The 18,869-nt window shown below is 43.8% G+C and overlaps 1 protein-coding gene across 5 annotated transcripts in view; it reads right to left on the bottom strand.

Annotated features, from left to right (window-relative positions):
* INPP5E (inositol polyphosphate-5-phosphatase E) overlaps positions 1–18,869 on the bottom strand; it is a 45,372-nt gene that overhangs the window by 711 nt on the left and 25,792 nt on the right. For 2 of the 5 annotated variants that reach the window (XM_030207622.1, XM_030207623.1), the window contains exons 4-11: positions 16,848–16,945; positions 16,312–16,436; positions 15,628–15,747; positions 6,512–6,619; positions 3,458–3,619; positions 3,020–3,135; positions 2,469–2,605; positions 33–1,559 (exon numbers count right to left, since the gene is read on the bottom strand). In XM_030207622.1, the coding sequence (XP_030063482.1) occupies positions 1,427–1,559; positions 2,469–2,605; positions 3,020–3,135; positions 3,458–3,619; positions 6,512–6,619; positions 15,628–15,747; positions 16,312–16,436; positions 16,848–16,945 (999 nt within the window). In that variant the 3' untranslated portion in view covers positions 33–1,426. Of the gene's footprint in view, positions 1–32; positions 1,560–2,468; positions 2,606–3,019; positions 3,251–3,457; positions 3,620–6,511; positions 6,620–15,627; positions 15,748–16,311; positions 16,437–16,847; positions 16,946–18,869 lie in introns of those variants that run through there. The other 3 variants (XM_030207624.1, XM_030207625.1, XM_030207626.1) reach the window with 3 other exon arrangements.

Raw genomic sequence — 18,869 nt, 5'->3', positions numbered from 1 at the left:
GATAAAGCAAATCTCTTTACTCATAACTAGCAAAATAAATAAAAAAAAACCTTGGAGATCCCAGTATAAATAAGTTAAAAAATATATATTTTTACTTAATAAATAGAAATGCCAATGTGAAAGGTTCAAGTAAAGGTGTAATGGTGCAGGTTAGCAGAAAGCAGCATGGGTTGGAGGCCAGCACAGGACCATTTTCCCCAATAACTCCAGTATGGGAGAAGGCGGTCCTTAGTGAGCATGGTCCTAGAATCCAATGCACAGCAGTAATCTGAAACTAGGGAGGATTTCCAGAAAAACTGCCAAGGAGTTTTAAAACCTGAACTTCTGCAGTGTCAGGGAAATCTTATTTATGACAGGAACCCCCCCCCCCCCCCAAGCTTCCTCTATAAATTTCAATGTCATGCTGCACAGCTATTTCCAAGAATAGATTTTTTTTTTTAAACTTCAATATGAAGATAATTTAGCCAAGGGAAATCAGACTGCTTTCCTGGGGTGCTCACACAGAGAGAGCAAATGCAGCACCATTAGCCTCTTGTCACTTTAGCTCACTTAGAGATAGGAAGGCAAAAATGTATTAAAGACTAATGAACTGGGCATATATCACAAGAAAGTCACCGTAAAAACTTGTTCACACACAGTACAGTGGATTGACAGTAGCCTGAACAAAAATTTAGAATTTTAAAATATATCCACTTGATTCCCACAAACTGGCATATTTAAAAGTCCTGGAGGTATTGCTACTTAACATATTTACCCTTTGAAAGGGGAAACACAAAAGGAAAAAGACAAAAGGCTCAGGCTGCTTCTTTCAGGTCAAACAAGAAACAAACATGTCATGAGATCAGCTCTGAATAAATAAGCAGAATGAGTAGAACCTGCTGAGGTGCACAGCACCTTCCTCAACACAGCGTGAAGTTCTAAAGTTTACAGCAACTTTGATCAGAGACTTATGTTAAATGTACCAGCACAAAGTGATGGCTGATATAGGAAAAATAATATATATACTTTAGCTGCTTTTTGATATACCTTATGTAAAAATCCATTTTGAAGATGTAGATTAATTCTGAAATCCACAGGTGGTTTGTCTCAAGTAATTGGGAGTGACTAATTTAACTACGCAAAACAAATAAAAGTTTATAGAAACACCGTTTGACCAAAGACCCTCCTTGAAAGAGTCTGAATACTATCAGCATTCCCAAAGCTTATTCTGTTTCTCTTTGTCTCCTGGCGGACCAGGCAACAACACAGCAGTCCCCAGAAGTAACAGTTGGCCACTAGAAAATGTGAGTCCGCAAAGAAAAGCAGTTTAAGGTGGGGCAGCAGGCTGCAGCTAGTGAGCCACGAGTTATCTGTATTTTATGCAGGGGGTTGCTCAACTCCACAAATCAGTGCACTGTTGCCGCCACACTTTGTTGGGCTTCCAGAATCAGGAAATAGTGCAGACCAGGCTGGCTCTTTGGTTCTTCATTAGCTGTCGTTTCTTTATCTCCCTTGATATTCGTCTCTTTATACCTAGTAAATACAGCTCTCTGTCGAACAGCCCTGCAGCCAGTGGAATGCTAAAAAGATAAATTATTAATACAAGTAGTACTCATACAATGAGCAGCCTGAAGGACCCTTACTGGCTGTAAGGTAACACCTGACTCTTCTGCTACAGCTGGAAATTTCCTAGGGTGGCCATAGGAAAGGTCAGGAGAAGTTGGTGATAGATGGCATAATGCAGTTCACAGACAATGGCCACAGGGTCCTATCATGCAGGACGCCTTTCCTTTATGGCTGACAGCACTGGAGGGTGTGTGTGTGTGCTACATTCCAGAAGGGGCACTGGAAGACAAAGTTAATGCAAAATCTCTCTCCCCTACCTATCCCACATCAATCCCACAGTGACCAGAAGTCAAAAAGTTCCCATGCACATTCAGACATGTACCTGAGAAACTTGTTACTTCCTCTATGATGCTCAGCTAACCTAAGGTACCCATCAGCTGTCGCCTCCCACTGTAGGGGTTAGCATACCCACAAGAAAACTCCAGACTCCACAGAAAAGATCTTTTCAGTACAAACTTACTCTCCTTTCTTGCTTATAGTAACATAGTAGATGACGGCAGAAAAAGACCTGCACGGTCCATCCAGTCTGCCCAAGAAGATAAATTCATATGTGCTACTTTTTTATTTGTACTGTCCTCTTCAGTGCACAGACCGTACAAGTCTGGCCAGCCCCATCCCCGCCTCCCAACCACCAGCTCTGGCACAGACCGTATAAGTCTGCCCAGCACTATCCCTGCCTCCCACCACCGGCTCTGGCACAGACCGTATAAGTCTGCCCAGCACTAGCCCCGCCTCCCAACCACCAGCTCTGCCACCCATTCTAGGCTAAGCTCCTGAGGATCCCTTCCTTCTGCACAGGATTCCTTTATGTTTATGCTTATGTATACTACACTAGTCAGAGAGAAATAAGAGAGTTCGCTTACTTGTCTCTCCCAGGCCGCACTTTCACCTGGAATACCCCAAACACTGGCCTGTGGTCAGAGGTCTTCAGCACAGAACAAGAAGTATACTTCACTGCCTGGATGTCATCTTTTTGACGACTTTTGTATAGAATGCGATCCTTGGGAGAGAATAAAACAGATAAGAATGAGGGTTTATGAATCTCCTTGTATAATAAATACTAGAATAGCAGGACATGTTCCATCAAAAAGAGGTATTTTTACCCAGAAGACTAACTCATTAAGAATTTCTTCACCTTCTGTGCATAGTCAGTAATATGTGCTTACAAAATTCCTGGTAAAAATGGAGGGTGACTTTTGACTTTCTCTTGTGTTTTAAAACTTCTTTGCATGGTTGCTTAGACATTAATGTCAGAGCTTTCCAGATATCTCCAAGATGATTTACACATGTTTTAGGGGTGCACCAAGGATCTGCTGTAGCATTTTATTTGTAAGAGCTACATTTACACATGCATTTTATGTGCACAATAAATGAGGCTACCCTGGAAGGAAGTACTGTTCTAAGCACATCTTACAGTGTAGGAAGGTGTTCGCTGCTTGGAGGTGGAGTCATAAGTATCACAACGGACATCAAACTTATATGTAGGAAGGAAATTGATGGCAGCTTCTTGGAACCCCTTGAAAATGGATCCTGCAAAGAAGATGGCAACACAGGGAAAAAAGATCCACTTTCTATAGTCCATTATTCCATTTTTAAATTCAGGCAACAGTAGCATGGGGTTCCATTCAAGTGGGATGATATCCTACTAAAGATAGAAACAGAGAAGGGAAGGAGGAGGGGAGATTTTAAAAGAAAATAGGCTAAGTTAAAATAAAGTCTCAATATTTTTCAACCAATTGGACAACAGTCCCCGCACTGGAGAGTTCTGACAGTCTCAGGAAAGATCTGCCATAAAATGCTAAGATCAGGCACCAGAGCAAGGAAAACAGAGTGCAAAGTTTTGTTTTGTTACCATCATTCATTTCTTTACTGAGCTGATCGTACTGTAGCAGTTCAGGTATGCTGGTGTTTAAATCAAGTTCTAGGATGGTGTTCACGCCCAAACGGTCCTTACTCAGCCGGAAATTGAAATCACCAAACCAAAAAACTTCATCAAATCGAGTTGTGACATCCGCTACAAGACCAAAGAAAAGATTTAGCAGTCTTGCATTTCCATGCTTTCTGTTATCTTGCAATCACAGGAAAGCAGAAGGCAGCTTATATGCTTAGAATTGCAGGGTGCCAGTGCTGGCTCTGCTCTCAGGGCTATACAAATTTGAATGAGTCACTCTATGAGGTCCTTTTACTAATGTGCGAATAAGCAGCTAATGTGCGAATAAGCATGTGTTATCTGCTTCCTCACAAGCGCACCAATTGTTACCGTAGGAGCATGGCAGTTACCATATGCTAATTCATGTGTTAACTCTATATTGTGTTAGGGGTGGGAACTAGGCAGAGAATGGGCATGGACTGCATACTATAGTTAGTGCACTGTACTTACCACGCGCTAATCATCACTTTTGCAATTAGCACAGGTTCACTTAGCATCTCTTCAACAGGAGGCGTAAAGTGTATCTGCACTAATTGCAACCAGGTTTATATGAACTAATGTAGTTCTCACTGTGGTAATTGCTGAGGACATGCTGGATACACTTCCAACATGCACAGCCTTTATACTTAGCGCATTTTAATTTTTGCTGTTAAGGGGCACTAAGTTCAAAAACATAGCACACTTAAAGACCCCCTATAACTTCCTTAACACTTTGGTTCTTTGCCATCCGTGTACCTGAAAGTTCTCAATCAAAGGAGACTAGAACGCTGTATAATTTGCTCCATTAGTGTGTTGGTTAGTCTGTGATGTTCCACAAATCATATTTGCACTGAATTTCTGGGATATTTACTAATTATGTTTTCTTAGGGTTTACTCTTTGTTATCCCACCAAAAACTGGATCTTAATCACCTTAATGGAAACCAAAATACAATTCAAATGACTTTCTTAAAATAAGACTGGACATACATATGTCGTGCAACAGTGAATGTTCTATGTTCTTTCAGCTGTACCAGACGGCACATGTGTACAGGCGAGGCAAAAAAAAAAAAAAAGGAACCCCCCCCCCCCAGAGGTTTTTTTTGCCATTTTCATAGCAAATGCTTTGAATTTCAATGAGAAATTTTACATACTTTAGTCATCATAATTAAATGTTGTTTAATAGTAATACCTAAGTATCTTAAGCTATGTTGATGTTACTGACATTTTAGCATTACTACCTAGAGATTTTTGCACGTTAAAAATGTTTGAGCTAAAACACAGTAAAAGAACATCATTCAAATGATACAATTAACGTGTCAGAATTTCTCAGTCACTGTGAATGTTCAAATTGTCCACTCCTAGCTTTTAACACAGGCCTTCAGTCACTTTGGGAAGTTCTTAGCAGCCTTATCAATCGGTCCATGTAGCAGGCAGTCCCAGATCATCTAGAGCGCTTCCTCAAGTTCGGCAATTGTTTGTTGCTTTGGGTGAACCTTGAAACAGGCCTCCAACATTGCTCCCCAGACAAAAGACTATGTCATTGTGACATCATTAACAGTAAGTAAATGTTTGTGAATTTATGAACATCTCTGTGTGGTCACGCTAAAAAGTCTGTACTTCACCGTTCCACTCTGCACTGTATAAATCTGTGGGCAATAAGATGGTGGACCACTGTGTAACTCTTAAGATGCCTGCCTTTTTTTCTGTGAAGCAGAGTTTGCCCAACTCTGTAAAACAGCAAGGTAAGGTCAGACATTATTCCAGTATAATCTTATCTTAATATTCCACTTGCAAGCACAGCAACAGGGAGGGGTGAAGAAGGAGGTTAAACAAGCCCTAGGACTATTCTGTGCAAAGATTTATGGTTGGAGGTCATGAGACTGGTTTTGCTGGAACAAGTAAATCAAATGCTGTTTTTAGATAATGGGACCATCAACTGAGACAGCAGACTGAGAACTGTCATGTACACATAGTTAGAAAAAAAAGTTATAAAAGGAATGGTTTATTACAACAAAACCAGGAATCTTGCTAGCACTGCGTTTTGCTCCAGGCTGGTAATTCCTCCACAGGAACAGAAAGGAATAAGACTATTTGTATGTACTACTTATGAATTGTAATTGGCAAAGCAGCAATTAGATGTCTATTTTCCTATTTGTAATAAATAAGCTTCTATGATAAATTTATGATTGGCTAATGGTGTATCTCTTCCTATGTTCTTTAATCCAAATCATTTTATCCAGGGAATAAATGTCTGAAAGTTTAGCCTTGCATCTTGCAGCCTGTCTGATAAGGGGGCATAGGTATAAGGTTAAACACAGTCAAGGAGTTTTTCTCCAAGGAAGGAGAACTTCTCTAAGGCTAAAGTGTAATCCCCTCCCCAGACATAAACATAAATAGTAATAAAGCTGTAAAATTTCACATTAAAATTCCAAGAGGTTGCCAAGAAAACAGCAAAAAACGCTGGTTGGGAGGTTACTTTTTTTCCTGTATGTGGTTTGGAAATTAACATCGAAAATAGAAAATGAGAAATGAATGCAGAGAAAGAACAGGAACTCTATGGGAAAACGAATATATGGAAGAAATGAAATGGAAAAGGCAAAGGGTTTAAGCAGAGACAGTAAACACAGATTCAGAGACAGTGATCTTGAGGAGCAAAGTTGTGGCTTAATGAATATAGTGAGCCAGTTTTATAAAACATCCTAATTCATTATCATATGTTGGTTAAATGGATTTTCTGTGCCATTTGTGATGTGACCAGATAATCTAGTCACACTGCCTGAATATCCATTAATACCTTTTGCGTTCTTTTTTTTTTTTCCTTCTTTATATTTTTGTTGTATTTCATCCAATTAAAACACCACACAAAGCCATGAGGTATTTAACTTTAAACAAGGAAAAATGAAAATAAAAAGCAGTAAGGGCCAATTAGGGCTGCTGGGTATTAGCTGGAGATAATGCCACCCAAAGAACCTTATGTTAATGCTTCTAGTACTCACAGGAGTTGGAGTGATATGGGTTGGTATCTGGGAGATTCTTGGGAAGCTGAAGTGTTTCAATGATTTTATTGTAGTCGAGAATCCTCTCATACACCTTTTCATCTCCAGCTAAGCAAAGAAAGCGGAGATTGTCAATGTCACGGCACCACACTTACACACACAGAACACTGCAGGCATCAGGTAAGCAGGGGAGCAGAATGCCTCTGCCTAGCTCCTGATCCATGCAGTCCTAGAGGCAGAAAGTCCAGCATTTCTGTGCTAGTGTCTGGGAAGACTAACACAGCAACCTCATTCTTTTATGCTCCTCCAACCTGCAAAAAATATGATGTTTAAAAAAAAAATTTAAGATGCGAGCTTTAGGAAGTACCGATATCCCATCATTAAACCACTGCCAGAGGGGTCACGTGATGCTTGGCTGAAAGAAGGACGCCGCATCCGACAGCTCCGAGGCCCCAATTCAACATCTAGCCTGCAGTGCCGAGAACAGCTAGCGTATACAACACGCAAAAGCAGTAATCGCTAGCGGAAGATCCCCAGCGAAAGCGGCTGGCACGGAAACGGAGGAAAAATCAAGTTATGACCACAAAATCCAGCCGTAAGGAGGGAGCGCGGAGCCGCGTGGGCGAAGGCAAGATGGTGGAGGCCGGCCCCGCGGGAGAATCAGTGAGTTCGGCTTGGGCTGCCGAAATAGCGGCGGAGGTCTCTGCTCTCCTTGAAACATCAGTAGACAGGAAGCTACAAAAAATATCGGATCAAATAGAGCAGCTTGATGGCAAATTTGAAGGACTGCATGCGGACTTGGCGGTATTTCAACAGCGGCTTTCAGACATGGAAGATCAATGCCTGCAATATGAAAGCCGTCAGAAAGCCATGCAGGGGAAACTGGATGAGCTGAGTGCAAAAGTTGAAGACCTAGAGAACAGGTCGCGAAGAAACAATCTCCGTCTCGTCGGTCTCCCGGAAGCCATTCGTGAGGTGGATCTGAGGGACTTCTTAGAGTCTTGGATGCCAAAAGTTTTAAACCTCAAACGGCTGGAAAATAGCCTACAAATTGAGAGGGCCCATAGATTGGGACGAACAAGACAGGAGACTGAAAACCCAAGAGTGGTAATATGTAAAATATTGAACTATAAGCACAAGCAGGAGATATTACGAGAATGGCGCTTGAAGGGAAAGGTGCAGTATGAGGCACATACGATTTTATGTTTTCAAGACTTTTCGGCTGCAGTAGCAGCCCAGCGCAGGCAGTTCACGGAGATATGTAAGCTGCTGTATGACAAAAAAGTGCGCTTTGCCTTGATGTTTCCTGCTAAGCTGAGAATCCTACACGAAGGCAGACAACATTACTTCACATCACATGAGGAAGCCCAACAATATGTAAACCGTATGGGCAGGAGCGCAGAGGCGGGACAGACGGGAGCAAGGGCAGACAGTCCGCAGCAAACCTGAGAAGACCAGCGGCAGAGGGAATAGAGATGAAGACCAGAAAAGAGGGATGTCAGGCGTAGACGTGGTCAAAGACATAAAAGACTAAAGTAAAGTTCATTAAGGAGAGGTATATAGCTCCACTACAGGGAGGGTTATAGGTATGAGAGGAGGAATCAGTTGGGGGGCTTAAGTTCCAAAGGGAGTAAAAATGTGTTTGTAAAGTTTGTTCACTGCTGTTAATGTTAAGTGAAATTACATCCATTGAAATGGGGGTTTGTTAGGATACGACATAGGTGGGTGCTGGACAGGCAGGGGCGGAGCGGAGGCGTGACTGGTTCTCTTGTGAGAACGATTGATAGGAAATGGGGGGGGGGATTGGGGGAGGGAGGGAGGGAGATGGGGGGTTGCTACATTGTGTTAAAATTTTTGAGGGCTTGTGTTTTTATTATAATTGTTTTTTTTATTTTTCTATATCGTGATAGCTTGGTGGAGCATTGGAAAAGAGGGGGTCCATTCAGGGGCTGGGGAGTGGACCCCACATTTAAGGACACATATGTCGGGGAGTATCATTGCAAAACTGAAGAGTAAGGTGCTCTTAAGTTAATCTCTTGGAATGTTGGGGGTATCTCCTCGCCTATAAAGCGTACCAAAGTACTGCAGGCCCTGCGGAGGCATAAGGTAGATGTGGCATTCCTGCAAGAAACGCATTTAACAACGGCGGAGCATAATAAATTTAAGAAAGGCTGGGTAGAAATAGCAGAGGGGTCTCCGGCGGTGGGGAAAAAAGGGGGGGTATTGATGCTGTTCCGCAAGGGCCTACAGGTAGGCATAAAGACAGTTAAAAGAAGTACGGAGGGCAGGATTGTATTAGTGGAGGTGGAGAGGGGCAGAAATACTTACATTTTCTGTAACATATATGCACCCAATGTATATGATCCCAAGTTCATGGCTGCGCTGGTTGAGCTGCTGAGTCCCTACCAAGGGGGTAACATCATACTAGGAGGAGATTTCAATATGACATATGATCCCAGTGTTGACAGGAGCAGCACCTCGAGACGGAGTGAGGATCAGTCCCGGGGGGGGCTGGCTTTTCTTTGTGACACCTTAACTTTGATGGATGTGTGGAGGGTGCTCCACCCGACGCAAAGGGATTATACACATGTATCAAGGGCACATCTCTCCCAGTCCCGCATAGATTATTTTCTAATATCACAGGAACTGTTTCCCAAAGTCCACGCGGCAGAGATAGATGTGTGCGAAATTTCGGACCACTCCATAATCTGGGTGCAGATACAGCTACAGGGAGAGGGGAGAAGGGGGGGTGGCTGGAGATTCCCAATGGATCTTTACCGTGATCCGAACTTTAAGGCACACATGGGGGAAAAATGGCAGGACTTTGCAATTCACAATAGTGCTCATACAGAACAAGCAAGTTTATACTGGGAAACAGCAAAAGCAGTAATGAGGGGAGAAGTCATTGCATACAGAGCCCGAGCGAGTAAGATTAGAGATAAGGAAATTATTCGCCTTGAAAAAGAAGTCTGTAAACAGAGGAGGCGACTTGGAAAGGTAACTTCGGCAGAAAATAAAAAGGAATTGTTAACCACCCAGAGACAATTAAATGAGCTGCTTCATCAGAGGGCCCAGAAGTCACACACGTTTTATAGACACCAACTTTTCATGTATGGGAATAAGGCAGGAGCCTTGATGGGGAGGTTAATTAATGGAACTAGGAAATCGGTGAGGATAGTACAAATCAGGGACCGAGGGGGCAAGCTCCTACGGGAAACTCCACATATATTGAAGCGCTTTCGGGACTATTTTGAAGACCTGTATAAGGATCCAGTGGAAGTTATGGAGGAAAGTGAGGTTTACCTGAAGAATCAGGTTCTGCCAAGGGTAACGGAGGCGCAGAGGGAAGCACTTAACAGTCAAATAGAGGAGGGGGAATTATTGGTGGCTATACAGCAGAGTCAATTACATAAAGCTCCAGGGCCAGATGGGTTCAGCCTAGCTTTTTATAAACTGCTACAGGAGCAAGTTATACCTCCACTCCTGAAGCTATATAATGCTATGGCTACATCAGGAGAAATGCCAGATGCATTGAATTTAGCGAAGGTGATAGTGCTATTAAAACCTAGTAAAGACGAGTTAAGTGTTGAGTCTTATAGGCCCATTTCACTACTCAATTGTGATATAAAGTTATATGCGAAGATCCTGGCAAATAGATTAGCAAGGGTGCTCCCCACTTTGATAGCAACTCCGCAGGTGGGATTTGTGAAAGGAAGATCAGTGACAAAGAACATCAGAGCACTCCTAGCTTCGTTAGAGACTGTAGAGATGAGAGCAGAGCCTTCACTGCTAGTCAGCTTCGATGCGGAGAAGGCTTTTGATAGAGTGGTCTGGGGTTTTATGTTTGCTGTGATGAAGCAGATGGGGATAGAGGGTTTATTTAGGAGTGCGGTGGGGGCGTTATATAGGAACCCGCAGGCCTATATGTGGATAAATGGGGAGCAGTCGGGCCTATTTCCCATACGTCGTGGCACGCGGCAGGGGTGCCCTTTGTCTCCCCTGCTGTTTGTACTGGCCCTAGACCCATTGATTAGGGAAATTGAGACGCATCCAGAAATTGGGGGCATAACATGGGGGTCTTCCTCATTCAGGATCTCCGCTTTTGCGGACGACATTTTAGTGCATATCACTCAGCCTAAACAATCGTTAAATGCGCTGCTAGAGCTGTTCCAGGAATATGGAGATTTCGCAGGTCTAAAAATCAATTATCCCAAATCCCAGGCTTTAACAGGGAATCCACGAGTGAGAGGCCTGTGGGGGCATGCGTTCCCTCTGAAATGGGCGTCAGAATCCCTTCAGTATTTAGGGGTGCGAATCCCTATGCGTACCACAGCACTTTATCAGTTAAATATTAGTAGAAGACTAGAGGCGCAGAAAGAGCAATTAAGAACATGGAGAGTCTTGCCACTTAATTTGCACGGGAGGATACATCTGTATAGGATGGTGGAGTTCCCGCGGTGGCTCTACTTGTTGCAGACCCTCCCACTGCGGTTGAGGGGCAAAGATTTAAATCTGATAAATAAGGGGATAAGGAAATTTATATGGAGAGCTTCGAAGCCTAAATTGCCGTTAAAGTTACTGATGGGGCCCTGGAAGGAGGGGGGGATGGGTCTCCCAGATATACGTCGCTATAACCAAGCGTGCTTACTAAGGCACTTAGGGGACTGGTTTATGGACAGACAGGATTTCACGTACAGAAGATTAGAGCAGGAATATTTTAAACCATACCACTTATACTACCTGCTACAGTGCCCAAAGAAAGTGCTGCCGAGTCCGATGAGAGGCAGTGTACTGTTGAGCCCATTGAGAGAGGATGGCGGGACTTAGTTCATAGTTGGGGTCTGGCGGTGGATAGCTCTGACCTGTTGCCCATTCAGGGCAATCTGAGCTTCAAACCAGGGATGGACAATATAGTGTTCCGTAGGTGGGCTGAAATGGGAATCACAAGGCTAGAACATGTTTTGGGATCTAGAGGTCAGATGCTGGAGTTGGGGGCCTTGGGGGTAGGAATAGAGACCAGCTCCATGTTTGCACATTGTCAACTTGCACATTATGTTAGGTCCCTGGAGCCTGGGAAGTTGGGGGGTGGACATGGACGGCGCCTTAGAGCATTTTTTCGATCAGTGCCGGGGGATCACCTATCAGTTTCGGGTCTTCAGAGAGCTTTGGGGGAGCAAAGTAGGGGGAGGGATACAGGGAACATACTGCAACGCTGGGCCCAAGATCTGCAACGACCTAATTTGAGTCTTGATTTTCAGAAATTAATTGCACGCATTCCCACGCTGTCGGGTAATGCGACACTGCGTGAATGTCAATTTAGAATCACGTATAGAGCATACATGACCAAGGGTCAGGTATTCCGATTTGGAGGTGTCCAAGATCCGACCTGTATGAAATGTGGACTGGGAGAGAGTACATGGTTTCACTCGCTATGGGAATGCCCAAAAATAAAACGTTATTGGGGGGATATAATTAAGTATTTGGAATCAGTGTTACAGGGAGGTGTTCTTTCTTCCCCAGAGGGATTCCTGCTTGATAGATATGAAGTCTTTGGGCAGTATAAGGGGGGGACTCGGCAGTTCATTCGCAAGGCGGGAATTATAGGGAAAAAACTTATTATGGAGGCGTGGATGCAGGAGGAGCCGCCGGACTATTGGCACTGGAGGAACCGCTTACATGAGCTGATGATGCAGGAACGTAGGCTGGTGGGATGCTCCCCTAGAAGACGGAAGGCGTTCTTGAAGATCTGGGAGCAATATATTCAAACTCTGTCAGCCAAGGCTCGCAGTTTTGTTTTGAATCGCCTTTGAAGTTTTTTTTTTTTTTTCTTTTTCTCACTTTAGCTTCATTAGTTATTGGTGGTTTGGGGGGGGGGGGAGGGGGAGGGAGGGAAGGGTGGGAAGATAAGGTATGGGGCCTGTAGGATAAATATCTGTTAAGGAAGCTTGTCTCAATGGGAGGGGGCGGGATGATTGGGTAAGCGGTAGCGTTATGTGTTCAAAGGTGTCTTAAAGGGGGAATGGGGTTGGAATTCATCACTGTTTATAAGTCAGTCTAATAGTGTTATACTCCATGTTGTACTACAGAATGGATAAATGTTTATTAAGGGAGGGGGGGGGGGGGGATGGCATGGGGAGAAAATCAAAAATAATTTGACGTCGGAAGGAACACCGACAGATGCCTGTTGCATTAGTTCTGTTATTGATGTATTATTAATGAATGAAAGATGATGAAAGCTGTTTATTCTGTGTGTTAAATTAATAAACAGATTTAAACATAAACCACTGCCAGATCCACTGAAGCACTCAGGCACACACCTTAATATTACAATAACAAAATTACACTACAAACCTGTCTGCACTTAAAGCTAGATTTACCAAAAGGTGATACTGCATTAGTGCATGCCACCATACATTAAATGCACCTTATTACTTCACCAAATTGCATGTGTTAACTTTAGTAATTCCAGCACTTAACCCAGGGCTGGCTCAAGGAATTGTAGCACCTGACTCAACTGGTGCCTCCCCACCTCAGCTAGCCCTTCAGCCAGCTTGCATATCTCCAACACCCTAGGGGTCCTGGGGGCAATAGGAGCAGAATCGATCCCCACTCACTCCTGCACTCGTGGCTGCCTTCTTCAAAATGGTGTCATTAGGGAGTTCAAGCTGCCATATAAAAGAAAAAAAAGCTCTTATATAGCAGCTTGACCCCCCCCCCAGCTGTAAGTACTGCGAGACTGCTGCTTGGTGTCAGCAACACCCAATTAGTCTCAATCTTTTTTTTCAGTTGGGACACACCTGACAGATGATGCTCGTATACATGACCCTCATAGACCTTTGGTCTGATGCAGTATGGCAGTTCTTATGAATAAAATGTAAACATGCTCTGCATCCACAAAAGCCCTATTCCCCACCCCCCAATAACCGATGCAAATCATAACTAGCAGATTTTCACCATGGAAGTTATCATACAAAAAATAAATAAAAACAAAATAAATTCTGATTCTCATGTCATCTGCGTAATAGCAACAAATCTCTCCACTACGAGATATATTCTGAAATACAAAACCCGAAAAAAATCCTAACTCAAAATACACATAGCAAAGCTACTATAAAACAGTAGCACTAACTCCTGTGATTCAAACAACATGAACTCTACCCTAAGAACAGGCAGCACTAGAAATATTACACAGGGCCTTAGAACAAGTGGGACTACTAGAGAGTTCTATACAGAAACTACACTGCCTCGGTCACAACAGACAAGCCTTCACCAAGTACTGAACAAGTGATCACAAATAGACAGAGAAATATAAAGACAAAAGTTGAACTGGGAACCCCAAGAAGTCAAACTAAGCATGTACCATAACACAGGAAAAATAAAACAGAAATGCATTTCCTTTTCTATTGAATAAAACACAAAGACATGTGTGTTGCACATTTTCTAAAGCTAACATATTCCACCTAATAAATTAAAAATAAAACACCTTTCTTTTATCTTTGTTGTCTGGGCGTTTTATTTTTCCAAGCATGTTGGTCCAAATTTTTCTTTTTTGCTTTCTTGACTCTCTTTTGTTCTTCTTCCAGTGGGTACTATCCATTTGTCCTTTCTTCTATTCTCTCACTTCATCCACCTTTGACATATTTCCTCTCTCTTTTTTTTCTGTCTGCCCACTCAAATTTCATTCTCTTACTCTTCAGTTCTCCACCTATATTTTACTAACCTATCAACTTTCCATCTCCACCCTCACCTCCTAGCTTTTCTGTCTCACTTCTTTCCTGGCCTCCTATTCTCTTCTTTTTCACCCACTCCCCATTACTATACCTCTACCCTCTGTGCTCTCCCATGGTCTCTCCTACATGCTGCTACCATGCCAAGCATTTCCCCTCCCTCCCCCTTCCCACACCCTTGTAGCCCAGCATCTCTTCTCTCATTCACCCCCATGGTCCAGCAACACTCTCTCCCCTCTCTATTTCCTTTCACCCCCATAGTGCAGCAACTCTGTCCCCTTTCTCTTCCCCTCCACCTCCATGGTCCAGCATTTCTCTGTCCCCTCTTCCTTCCCCTCCCCCTTTATAGTGCACCAACTCTGTCCCCCTCTCCCTTTCCTTCTACCTCTATGGTGAAGCAACTCTGTTCCCTTTCTCTTCCCCTCCACCCCTATGATCCTGCAACTCTATGTTCCCTCCCTTCCCCCTTATGGTCCAGCAGCAAACTGCTCCCTCTCTCTCCCCCCTCACTAAAAAACTGCAGCTTCAATATTCAGCAGGGCAGTGGCTCAGAGGGGAGAGCGGCCACAGGAAACCCAGCCTGGCAGCAGGAGATGCAGCTACACAAATCCTGATGCTGTGCTCCTTCTTGGTTTGTGTATGCAGCAAATCACATCTCCTGTGGGTCCGGCATCTGTCTCTCTCTCTTTGTCTTCCCTCCATCTCCCACAGCCCAAGATCTCTTGCTCTCTCCACAGACTGGCAGTCCCCCCTCTCCATAATGCTCACCCCCACCCCTAGTCCAGCATCTCACCCCACTCTTCTGTCCCCTTTCTCTCCTCAGGTCCAGCATTTCTCCTGTACTCCCCCCCCCCCCCCCCCACTGCACCTCTCCCCTTATGGTCCAGCACCTCCCCCTCCCCTCCAAGGGTACCACACCTCTCCTCCTTCATCTTCAGCCTCCATCCACAAGTTCACCACCTTCCCTCAGCCCCCCCCCCCCCCCCGAGTACAGAACCTCTCTCTTCTGCCCCCAGTCTCCCGCAAATCCTCTGCCAGTCCCTGGACAGGTAGGGAGTTGACCACTGCCTGGAGGCCAGAGAGGCAGGCTTTTTGCGCCCTGAGGCTTGGCGACCTGAACCAGTGCCTCACCAGGCCCATGCCTTGAGCAGGCCCTACCTTAATTTTACAAGCAGTTGTGCAAGCCAGGAAGCAACACGCAGTAACAGTGCAAGAAAACAGTGTGGATTAATCTTCCCAGCAAATTTTTAGTGACACATCATAGAAAGTGGTATGTTGTTGCAATTGTTCAATTGTACATGCAGAATTAAAAGACCAGAAATCAAGTTATAAGTGAGATCTTTTCATTAAATTGATATCATGCTTGTGTGATGGGCTCTCAAGACTCACATGTGAAATGGGATGTGATGAAGAGAAGTGACGTGCCAAAGAACATGAAACAGACTCCCAGAGCTCCTTTGGTCTTGATTTGAGAGATGATACGTGTGGTCACTGTAGCATATTCCACTTCTGTAAGATAAAGGGGGGGGGGGGGGGTAGGGCAGAAAGTACACTTTAATGCATAAAAGAAGCAACCATGTATGTACCATAAACGCCCAATCACCATTTGTTAAAAAACACATTTTTTTTGCCTGTTACAGGACAACAATGAGTATGAAGGCAGAAATTTTAAAATTATACATAATTTCTACAAAATATAATCTACCTAGTATCAGCTGTTACCTTATTATATAAGCAGATGTCCTAAGCAGTGTCTTTGGTCAAATATCACCACTCTATAACATCAGGGGGTACGGAGAAAGAACAACTGTTCAATTACACAGACCGCTTGCCTTTTACAGGCATCACTGAACTTTAGCAGTGTCAAGGTTTCCAATATTCAGGTCCTTAGAACATTCAAATAAGTATGGATCTCCACCAAATGAATGCAAAATGTAAAACACTCATTGTGGATATCCTGAAAAATTGACCTGATTCAGGGTCCCAAAGTTTGAGTTTGGATCTCACTGGTATATACATGGCCTGACTTCTATTTGTGCCACTAAGCTCAGCTCCACTCTCCCACATGCACACCTGAGCAGAACCAGATGAGATCTCTTCTGATGAACACGGCCAAGTACAGCACACCGTGCGCAGCCGAATGCAGCAGCACGTAATGAGGTCCAAGTATCTCCTGCAGACAGGTTTCCCACTCTCGCCTATGGGCAGGAGAAAAACAGCACAGCAAGAAAGAAAAAGCACTGAAATTATCTTAAGCCTTGAAATCTCTTACCAAAATAAAATTAAAGTCTGGCTTTCAGCTGACATTAATTAACCTGCTGTCAAAGAATAATAAAAATTAAAAAAATAAAAAAAAGTTATGAATGGCAGAAAAACATACCAATAATCAGCTTAAAAAAGGTGACACTTTGGGAATGTGAGACTAGTTCATTTTTTAGATGACAAACTGCAAACTACATCTCGAATTACAAAGTTCTATTATAGGTGAGAACTCAGGATGAAGAGCTGGTACTTATGAAATGAAAGGCAGCAGAGTACATGTCTGTCCTGACTGCAAAAAGAACACTTGCGTAGAGACAGAGAAAGGCAGCAGTTAAAGTTCACTCTACCTGTCTGGACAGCCTTCCTGAATCCCAACAACATACATATCGTGCACAAAATCATCATCTGGAGGCAGCAAAAAATCCTCCAGATTATCAGGAAGATCCTGTGAAAAGGAAAGGAAAAGAAGGAACAGGCAGGAAGTTAGGGGGCTTCAGTTCCTTGGGGGCACTTTGATTTCTTGTGGGTCACTAAACATCTCAGACAAAACATGGGTATCTGCAAGGTAGCTGAATCTGAATTCCTTGGTGGGAATGTCTTTAAACTAAAGCAGGTAACAAACACATGAGAGTGGATGATACAAACATAAAAATTATCCACTGCTCAGAAAACAAGCAGGGTTACCAATGGCCATAGAAAACAGATGGGCAAGTTACAAACCAAGATAAGAATCAGTCAAAGGCAAAGAGAAATTAGTTTTTTACCTGCTAAATGTTTTCTTTTTCAATCCCACCAGATCAGTCCAGTCCAGAACCTGTGGGTTAAGTCCATTGACCAGTAGATGGAGACAGCAAACAAAGGACTGTGCAACCTGCCCTATGAAGAGCACCCTGCAACCTCAGGTGATCAGTATTTCAATAGAAGAGCAATGGTGACTACCTGACAATGCAAACAGTGAACTTCTTCCATGCCCACTTCCACTCTTCTCATAATGAGCTCTAATTTGTTCTTTTAAAATAAAAACAGCAACTTGGAACTAACTGAAGTAATTCATAACTACAGCAGAAAGGTGGGTAAACTGGACAGGTCTGGCGGGTCTCAAGGAAAGACAATGAGAAGGTAAGAACTATTTCTCTTTCCTTATCGTCCCTCACCAGACGTCCAGAATACAGCCCAACCGAACCCAGGATCTTTGATTTCTGCTAAAACCAAATCTGCAACTGACTCCCCCCATTCCTGACCAAAAATGCCCCCTCCTGAGCCCAGCCATCCCCAGCTCCCAGCGGCCACACACCCCGTCCCGCCTGATCATCTGTAGGCCCTTCGCGGGCCTACCTTAAGAATTCCTGATGGCCTAGTGGCCTCTTTGGGGCAGGAATGAACCCCACTTGTTCCTGTCCTGTGCCACGTCTCCTTCGCTATGGCTGCCGAGACTGCTGTGGGAAGTCCTGGTAGCCATTTTTTGAATGGAAACAGCACAGGCTAGACGGAGTCTCCCTGAGGGAGGTGTGCAATTCAGGAAGCCTTACTGTTGATGTACTTGCTGCTCATTCAGAATCCACCAAAGATGACCTAATGGCCTCTGCACCGTGTACAGCGCTTTATGCGCTCTGCCAATTCTTTCCCCCATCAGGTACAACTGCCACAGGACTACATTTTGAGCAGTACTCCACTGACACCTCAACTCATCTGGAGGCAGGGGTTAGACAATGCTGGTTGCAGAAACAGCAGACACTGCTTCCCTAACCACCACCTGGCTCACTTGCATGTTTCCACAGGTAGGACCAAGTATGCTGCCTCTGTTGCTTGAAAAATAACCAGAGTAGACGTTTTCTAACATACTTCTTTCAAAGCACAGCAGATGATCTTAGCTACAAGAATTTCAGTACTAGCAGAGAGAGGGTAAAGAGAAAATAATGGAGAAGAAAGGGGATGCTCAGAAAAGTATAATTCCCTCCCCAATTTAGGCAGCTAAAGATCTAATTAGCCATGCTCAGCTGGTTTTTGGTCAACAAAATGGCAGTCCAGGAGCTGCTGGAGAAATATTGAACACCTGAAGGCTGCAGGGTGCCTTTATAGGAAAGGGTTCCACAATCTTTTGTTCTCTGTCTCCATTTGCAGGTTGATGGACATAACCCACAAGTTCAGCACTGGCCTAGTGAGGAACAATAAGGAAGCAAGATTTTTTTTAAATAAAACTATTAAGCAATGTTGAATGAACAATTTTGACTAGTTCACTTGTACTTGCATCTTTAGTAGATAATTTTCAGGGGGACACTATTTTGAAGTTTCCTTTTGAAGGCTGTCTATTCAGTATGCAGGTTAGAAGTGACTGCATACATCTGCCCCTGGGTATGTGGACTCTGCTT

Source organism: Microcaecilia unicolor, chromosome 6, assembly GCF_901765095.1.
Source record: "Microcaecilia unicolor chromosome 6, aMicUni1.1, whole genome shotgun sequence".
Taxonomy (NCBI): domain Eukaryota; kingdom Metazoa; phylum Chordata; class Amphibia; order Gymnophiona; family Siphonopidae; genus Microcaecilia; species Microcaecilia unicolor.
This window is presented reverse-complemented; position numbering and strand designations above follow the sequence as displayed.